Genomic DNA, 9,245 nt, shown 5'->3' on the forward strand with positions numbered 1-9,245 from the left:
AAGTGAGACTTATTCTAAGAATGCAGAATTGGTTTAACATTTGAATGTATATGAACATAATTAATCATATTAACAAGTGAAAAAGAAATATGATATGAATAGCTCAACACACAGAGAAAAAGTATTTGAAAAAAATTCCATTTCTGTTTAAAAATTTCTGGTTTCTCAACTTGATAAAGGATGGAGATATATATATATATATATATATATATAAAGAAACTTTGGCTGACATCACAGCGATGGTACAAGACTGAGTACTTCCCCTCTAAGACAAGAAACAAGGCAAGGATGTCTCACCACTTCTATTCATCATCATCTGGACCTGTAGCCAGTGTAGCCAGGCAAGGAAAAGAAATAAAATGCATCAAGATCAGAAAGGAAGAAATGAAACTGGTTTTATTCACACATGACATAATTACCTATGGGAAAAATATGATGACAATGTATAAAAAGAAGTTGCTAGAACTAAAAACTGAATTTAGAAAAGTTACCGGATACAACAACAACATACAAAAGTCAATGTGTTTCTATATATTAGCAGTGAGCTGTCTGAAATCGAAAACTGAAAAATTGTATCATTTACAGCAGCACCAAAATGATACAATATTTGGGATAAATCTGACAAACAATGTGCAAAATCTATACACTGAAAACTATAATCCATGCAGAGAGAAATTTTTTTTTTTGAGTTTAAATGTGTTTTATTTTTAGACAACCTACATGACACGTTTTCTCAAAAACAATGCCTCCGCTCCAAATAAATCAACGTTCAAAACAAATGAAGAGCTCGAGATGACATCAGTCCCATCTGTCTAAGTCCTGGTGTTGTGTGGATGAAAAGCAGTGGCCAGCCAGTTTTGACGACAGGTGATTGATCCAAAGTAACTGCCAACTTTGTTAACATTTTTCCATCTCTAAACCATCCTTAAAGAAAATCATATATGGGGTTACACCATCCTCACGGTAGTCCAGCAGAGCAACCATGCCATCTGGATTCATGTTTTCACCAATAAAGAACTGATAGTTTTTGAAATTAGCAAGGATGTGCTTGATTTGTTCTGCAGCCCCTGTCATAAAAGGTTTTACTCTTTCTGGTCTCTGTTCTTCAAGTTTCCCTTTGATTGACTTCATGTAATCTTTGATGTACTTCTTGTAGGCTTCTTTTGTGAAGCTGGTTTCCTGCAAGTGATGGTTCATGACAATATCGACACCAGTGATTACTGTGCTTTCGGTACCTTCGCCCTCGGGGCCTTCAGCGGAGGCATTTCCACCAATGAGCGAGTCATCGATGTTACCCTCTGTCCTACTGACCATCTTCCCCTCCACCCATGCAGAGAGAAATTTTAAGAGATCTAAACAGAAGGAGAAATATGTCATATTTCTGGGTTGGAAGACTTCACATTGTTAAAATACCAATTGTTTCCAAATTGTTCTATAGATTCAACATAATCCCAATATAGAAAAACAAGCTCAGGGCTAACATTCTACTAAAATTTCTAAACCACACCACAGAATTGGTTTTAGAAGAAATTATGGCCACAGTTGCCACTGCATTAGATATACTTGGCTTTGCAAAGGCTGCCAGCAATTCAACTTGGCTTCATCTGCTCCCACTGCCAAAAGGGATTCCACTTATAAAGACATTACTTTGCAATCACAGCTTCTGCTAAAAGCTGAAAGTCTTCTCCATCAGTCTCTCCAGCAAAATGGATACTTCACCTAGAGGTTATTTCTCATACAGTTCCCTTCTGAACTGAAGTCTCCTGTGGGTGTAACAGACCATGGACACCATGTGGTCACCTGCCTGTGCTCTAGCTGCAGGGGAGGTTGAGGAAGAGAGACATTCACTTTTTTAATCTTGAAAAGGTGGAATTTACAAAGTGGAACATTTCCCAAAATTAGAAGGGTTTTCAAAAGTGTTGGGCAGCCAGAGACATATGTCCCATATATAGGGCAAATACTAAAAATATTCAACATAAAATAATTGGACTTCAGCTGTATTTTAAAAGAGACTCCCTAAATTAGATGTATAAGAGTCCTTTTGTTAGTCCTTAAGACAAGAAAGGCCTGTGTTTTAAACCAGGTTGTACATCCATCTCCACGTCCCTCTGAGTCACTTCAGTTTCAAAAACGCGTATATAGGTGGCATTCAGGAAGACAAGATACAAAAACAACAAGTAGCTTAAGGGAGGCATAAAGTCTCTATCAAAAGTCTGAGAAAAAGTGACCTATTTCCCTTTGTCCAATTTGCATCGTTTTCCAGGGAGTCATAGAATGGAGAAAGGGGGCCATGTGTGATCAGCATGTGAGCAAGACATGGACCACCTCCTTGGAAGTGTTTCAAGAGTTAGTGCTTGGATATTGGGACTTGTCCCTCACTTGGTTTCCTGTTGTTGTTTTCCAAATATCCCGAAGTTCCTGGAAAAAAAAATCCAGACACCAGGGTCATTGTCAATGTTGCTGTTATAGTTTAAGGTATTCCTGGCATCCTGGAGAACAGATCAGCAAGTAAACTGAAAGAATAGTATCTTTCTTCATGGTGTTTTGGATCTTTGGTTTGTTTTTTTTTTAATCTTTTTCCATAGCTTTATGTGGATGTAGTCTGAAAATATCTAATCTATTTCTCCAGGCCACCACAAGTGCAGGGACTTAATAGACATACACACAAACACATATATATACGTATAGTATTTATATAATTCTTCCCTGACCCACACTCTCTTAAAGGGCTTTAATCCTCCACCTACAGAGCGTTCCTTACATGTCCTTGAGGACTCCAGCTCTGGACCAAAATCCTACATGGGATTGTTCAGGGTCAGATAATTACAAAGGTTTTACCTGGCCAGTCCCATGGAGGCAATCTGCCCTCATCACACCAGCCTTGGTAAACGACCACGACACTGTAGTTTTCTAGAGGGAGTTACAGTCAAGAACTCAGGCCCCCAAGGCCAGCCACCCTCACCCATATATCTGCTTTCCTATAGTCCAGGAATCTTCATTCAGAGACCTCTTTCTGAATGTCCAGAAACAGCTTGCAGCAGTACAATAAAAGGACATATTTTGAACTCATAGCCATAATCACAGCCTCAGAGGTAGGTCATGGCTTGCTTGAGAATTCAGTTCTATGTATTTTTTGCATATCATTTCTAGAGTCTCAAGTCTGCCGTCAGAACTTTTTCCAATGGATCTTGCAATGATTTTGTGGCAACCAAATTCTGGACCTTGAATCACTGCTTCCTTAAAATATCTAGAATTTCTGTTCCCTATCTTGAACCCTGACCAATACACTTCTCTTGCCAATAGATCTCTAGGTGGGGGACAGTGATATACGCTTACACACAAGCCAGAAATGTCCTTTTTCACCTTAATCTCACCCATCCCCCCTGCTATAAATACTTCTCTTTTGATACATACATTCTTTCCTGCCAAAGACTGAGAAGTATCAGTACATACTCCTGATGGTGTTTTAACTAAGATGTACAGTTTCAAACTTCAGAAGAGGTTGCTAGAGAACAGGTACCATGCATTTCTCCTTTTATCATTTTAATGGGAATGTCCTGGAGACATTTTGACCTGCATTTCTCATTTGCCATGGTATTTTACACACAAATCTGAAGAGTAGATTAAGTCATTTTTTTTAAGCAGTTGTTGAAGACACACAAACTTAATGATTATTACGGTGAACTGGGTAATGTTTTAAATGATAACATCCTCCCAAGTTAGCTCTATGTACTGTACAAATCGATGGGGTTTTGCTCCGTTGGAGAGGATGGAAGGAGCCAGGATTGTGCAGACTCAGTGCCTTTGCCGTGTTTCTACTCTGTGGCCAGCCAGTGAGCGGTTCTTTCTGGGAACTTTGCCTTAGGTATTTCTGCAGTGGTGTCAAAGGGATTTCTTACTATATGGTGCTATATCCAATTAATTCAGAAGACTAAAAATATAGCTGGAGACACTGAAATTTGTGACTGCAGAAGTCTCTGGCCGAGGTTTCCATCCTGACACATTAAAATAACATTACTGCATCAGAAGGAAAGCCCCAGGCAAAAAGCAAGAAAGGCGGGGAGCTCCCTTTTCTTAGGCAGTAAAATGATGTGAGATTTTCAATTTTATGTAGTACAGCTCTTTCTACACTGTATATTTTCAAATGTCATAGGTGTTTTGGACATGTGACCTGTCTACTTAATGATTTACGCTACAGTTCTAGCTTAATTACCTCAACCTGGTAACTCTGTTGCAGGAAAAGATCAGCAGCTCTGCATATTACAAACTGGGAGATATTTTTGACAATGTTTCCAGCAATTTCTTTGCTCTTTCCTTGAGTTTGATGATGAGAGGAAGTTTCCTGATTTCTACAGTGAACTCAAGGCTAATGTTTGGATTGCTGTTTAATCAAACAATGAAAGTTCAAGCAGTTTGCAGTTGTGGCCATTGGCAGTTACCAGTGGTTAACTCATAAATCTTGAGTGCTAGGTTTCAGCATTATGTGAACCAAGAACTTCCAGATGTCCAAGCTGGGCTTAGAAAAGGAAAAGGAACCAGAGATCAAATTGCCAACATTCACTGGATCATAGAGAAAGCAAAGGAATTCCAGAAAAACACCTACCATTTCATTGACTACACCAAAGCCTTTGACTGTGTGGATCATAATAAACTGTGGAAAGTTCTTAAAGAGATAGGAATACCAGACCATCTTACCTGTCTCCTGAGAAACCTGTATGCAGGTCAAAAAACCAACAGTTAGAACTCTGTATGGAACAATTGATTGGTTCAATATTGAGAAAGGAGTATGACAGGGCTGTCTGCTGTCACCTTGTTTGTTTAATTTATACACTAAGCACATCATAAGAAATGCCAGGCTGGATGAGTTACAAGCTGAAATCAAGATATGCTGGAGAAACAGCAACCTCAGATATGTGGATGTTACCACTCTAATGGCAGAAGCGAAGAACTAAAGAACTTCTTGATGAGGGTGAAGGAGGAAAGTGAAAGAGCTGGCTTAAAACTAAATATTAAAAAAATTAAGATCGTGGCATCTGGCCCCATTACTTCATGGCAAATAGTGGGGAGAAAGGTGGAAGTAGTGACAGATTTCCTCTTCTTGGGCTCTAAAATCACTGCAGATGGTGACTGAAGCCATCAAATCAGAAGATATTTGCTTCTTGGCAGGGAAGCTATGACAAACCTAGACTGTGTGTTGAAAAGCAGACTTTACTCTGTGAACAAAGATCTGTATAGTCAAGGCTATGGTCTTCCTAGTAGTTATGTATGGTTGTGAGAGCTGGACCATAAAGAAGGAAGAGTGCTGAAGAATTGATGCCTTGGAACTGTGGTGCTAGAGAAGACTCCTGAGAGTCCCTTGGACCACAAGGAGATAAAACCAGTCAATCTTAAGGGAAATCAACCCTAAATACTTGTTGGAAGGACTGATGCTGAAGCTGAAACTCTAGTATTTGGGTCATCAGATGCGAACAGCTGACTCATTGGGAAAGACCCTGATGCTGGGAAAGATTGAGGGCAGAAGGAGAAGAGGGCATCAGAGAATGAGTTGGCTGGATGGCATCACCGATGCAAAGGACATGGCCTTGGGCAAACTTTGGGAGATGGTGAGGGACAGGGAAGCCTGGTGTGCTGCAGTCCATGGGGTCACAAGAAGTTGGACACGACTAGGTGACTGAACAACAACAGTGCACATAAATGCCCCCAGGCCCTGTGTTTCCTGCAATAAGTGTGTGGCAATCTATAATTCTCATGTCCTTTATGTGGGACCAATTATACACTCCCATCTTCTTGTTTAACTTACTCCTTCTGGACAAATATATCTTAACCATACTTAATGCTGCCTGGCTTTTTGGATGGAAAAGGCTTAAAAGGAGATTACTTTGAATACTTTGCAACACGAATACCACTTAAGTATCACCCTGCCATTTCTGTAGCCTAGAGGCGGGTGGAGAAAAACTGCAGGTGCATCTCCCTGCAGAATATATAGTAACATATTTTTGGAAGATTGTATAATGTAGTGCCCATTATACCACTGGTTTCATGAGATAATTAGGATGCACTAAAGCAAATCAGCATACTAGACTGGATGAATATGCTCACATTCTAATTTTGTATAGAGGGTGATTACTGTTATTATTATTTATAGAGTGCAGTAAGTGTATGTAATGCTTGATAAACACGTAGGCAGACAAGGGCTTGGCCCAGAGGTGCTTCAGTTCTAATTTCCTGACTTAGACAACGTAAATGAAAAAAGGCTACACTATGCAAAAATGGAAGGGGACCAGGCAGAAAATGGGGTTAATGAAGTAAGTGTTCCCAATGGACTACAGGATAAAAGCACGTGTCCTTTTAGACTTGGGCTGAAGTTTCTCTTAACGGTTCAGGAAGAATCACATATTGTAACCAAACCCACTTACAAATACTTTCTGAAACCTTTTAATGAGATCCAACCAGTCCATTCTAAAGGAGATCAGTCCTGGGTGTTCTTTGGAAGGAATGATGCTAAAGCTGAAACTCCAGTACTTTGGCCACCTCATGCGAAGAGTTGACTCATTGGAAAAGACTCTGATGCTGGGAGGGATTGGGGGCAGGAGGAGAAGGGGACGACAGAGGATGAGATGGTTGGATGGCATCACCGACTTGATGGATGTGGGTTTGGGTGAACTCCAGGAGTTGGTGATGGACAGGGAGGCCTGGCGTGCTGCAGTTCATGGGGTTGCAAAGAGTCGGACATGACTGAGCGACTGAACTCAACTGAACTGAATTCATTTCTGTAAATTTAGCTCTTCCCTACTCACCCAGGTCTAGCTCTAAGGACTCTTAGATCCCAAAGCACCACTCCTAGGGACTTTACAAAGAAGGTAGGAAAGTAGAATGATACCAGATTGCAGACTCTTTGAAGGCAGGAATGAAGTCTAATAGGTACTTGACCTTCTATATCCACTCCCTTTGTTAGGATTTTTCTTGCCTTGACACTTGTAAGGGGAAAAAGGAAGACTTTGTAACTAGCAGTGTTGTTTTCACTTAAAAGCAAACCCACATATAGGAGTTGCTCTTGTTATTGCTCTGTAGCTAAGTTGTGTCCTACTCTCTGCAAATGCCATGGACTGCAGCACACCAGGCTTCCCTGTCCTTTACTACCTCCCAGAGTTTGCTCAAACTCATGTCCATTGAGTCAGTGATGTTATGTCAAAGAATGTTCAAACTGTCATACAATTGCACTTTCACATGCTAACAAAGTAATATTCAAAATCCTTCAAGCTAGGCTTCAACAGTACACATGCATGAACTGAGAACTTCCAGATGTAGTGGATGGATTAGAAAAGGCAGAGGAACCAGAGATCAAATTGTCAACATCCTTTGGATCATAGAAAAAGCAAGATAATTCCAAAACAAAAATCTGCTTCACTGACTACGCTTAAAGCCTTTGACTGTGGATCATAACAAACTGTGGAAAATTCTGAAAGATATGGGAATACCAGACCACCTTACTGGTCTCCTGAGAAATCTGCATGCAGGTCAAGAAACAAGAGTTAGAACTGGTCATGGAACAACAGACTATTTCCAAATTGGGAAAGAAGTACATCAAGGCTGCATTTTGTCACTCTGCTTATTTAATGCTTAACTTACATGAATGCCCCTTATATAAAAACCCACCCTATAAAAAACCTACCAGCCATGAAGGTCTTCCCTCAAGTGTTAACTGAAAACAATAACAAATTGTCTCTTTACTATTACTCTTCAGGGTTTATAATGTGTCCAAAATGTTCTTTGGTGCCAAAACAGTCCATTTTGGGTGAGTACTCCATAATTCATGAGAACGTATCTCCAGGGAATGCTCTAAGTCCTATTTGGAAATCTATGGAGAAGTATAATTACAGTGAACACATATATAAGTAAAATGTTGTCATTATTTTTTAATATAATAACACTAGCCAAAAATTCAACTTTCGTTACAAACTTATTGCGAACCTGTAATAGTATTTCAGGAATATTATCTACAAATCAATATAATTACACGTCAACTACTTGTCTCAGTTGTGACAGTTTTAAAATTTGAATTCATCAAATCATCAAGTTGAATTTAGGATTTCAACGTTTTAAAAGAAATCAGCCACTTAGATTTTGTCTTTGGGGTTAACTCTACCAAGAGTAGATGGCGCAACATAAGAAGTTGAAATACTAAGCTATTAATATATCATGAAGCAGGAATATTAAGAGCAAATCCAAGTCTTGAGAGAAGTTGCAGGAAAATTCCAGTGATTTATTCCAAATTTGTTACATTCTAAAGACAGTGTTTCAAAATTGTGATGTTTTCTTCATCATGAGCTCTACTAGGCTCTTTTAAAATGCTTCTCTAGAAAATGTATTACATAATTGGGCATATTTATGAAAATTGTAATCTATAACTGAAATATATAGATAACACACATATATATGAGATATATGTATTAACTGTTTTTTAGGTAAGTCCTATATGAAATGAATTTTATCCCTATTCTTGCCTCTTTTTTTTTGGCAAAAAATGAGAAGCTGTATTAAGGAGCTTGTTTTGCTCAGGAGATAACTTCTGGAAGGACAGAATTATGAGTCTCCATAGTTTCGCCAACATGTATTTGCTAGAGGGTTTGATTTAGAGACTTTAATGTTACAGAGTATATTATGAAAAGCCACTGCCATATTGAAATAGTGTGCCCCTGCCCACAATACTGCCATCTCTACTCCCAATAGAGCCATTCCTTCTTTGTAAACATGATGTTTTGGCTCTCTGGTAGCTATGGACTGGTGTGCACATGTGTGTGTGTGTGTGTGTGTGTGTGTGTGTGTGTGTGTGTGTGTGTGTAGCTAATTTTCCATTTGGACTCTGAAGTGTGCATGAGCTGAACTTCCTGGTTAACTATCATGCCTTTATTTGGGGCACCTCATTTTGGAGAAAGCAATGGCACCCACTCCAGTACTCTTGCCTGGAAAATCCCATGGATGGAGGAGCCTGGTAGGCTGCAACCCATGGGGTCTTAAAGAGTTGGACAGGACTGAGCGACTTCACTTTCACTTTTTCCTTTCATGCAATGGAGAAGGAAATGGCAACCCACTCCAGTGTTCTTGCCTGGAGAATCCTGGGGACGGCGGAGCCTGGTGGGCTGCCATTTATGGGGCCGCGCAGAGTCGGACACGACTGAAGCAACTTAGCAGCAGCAGCACACAAGCTTTGGTCCTCAACCTACTTGGCCATATGGCAGTGTCCA

General features: G+C 39.8%; 1 protein-coding gene across 1 annotated transcript; it reads right to left on the reverse strand.

The window, feature by feature from the left end:
* Nucleotides 1-699: 699 nt before the first annotated feature.
* LOC138091429 (translationally-controlled tumor protein-like) lies at nt 700-1,321 on the reverse strand. Its single transcript, XM_068987244.1, has one exon. The coding sequence runs from the start codon at nt 1,312-1,314 to the stop codon at nt 898-900; it is 417 nt and encodes a 138-aa protein (XP_068843345.1). The 5' UTR covers nt 1,315-1,321; the 3' UTR covers nt 700-897.
* Nucleotides 1,322-9,245: the final 7,924 nt, after the last annotated feature.

This window comes from Capricornis sumatraensis, chromosome 15 (assembly GCF_032405125.1).
Source record: "Capricornis sumatraensis isolate serow.1 chromosome 15, serow.2, whole genome shotgun sequence".
Taxonomy (NCBI): domain Eukaryota; kingdom Metazoa; phylum Chordata; class Mammalia; order Artiodactyla; family Bovidae; genus Capricornis; species Capricornis sumatraensis.

Coding starts and splice junctions, on each gene's coding strand:
- LOC138091429 (XM_068987244.1), bottom strand. CDS start 1,314: ATGGTCAGTAGGACAGAGGGTAACATCGATGACTCGCTCATTGGTGGA.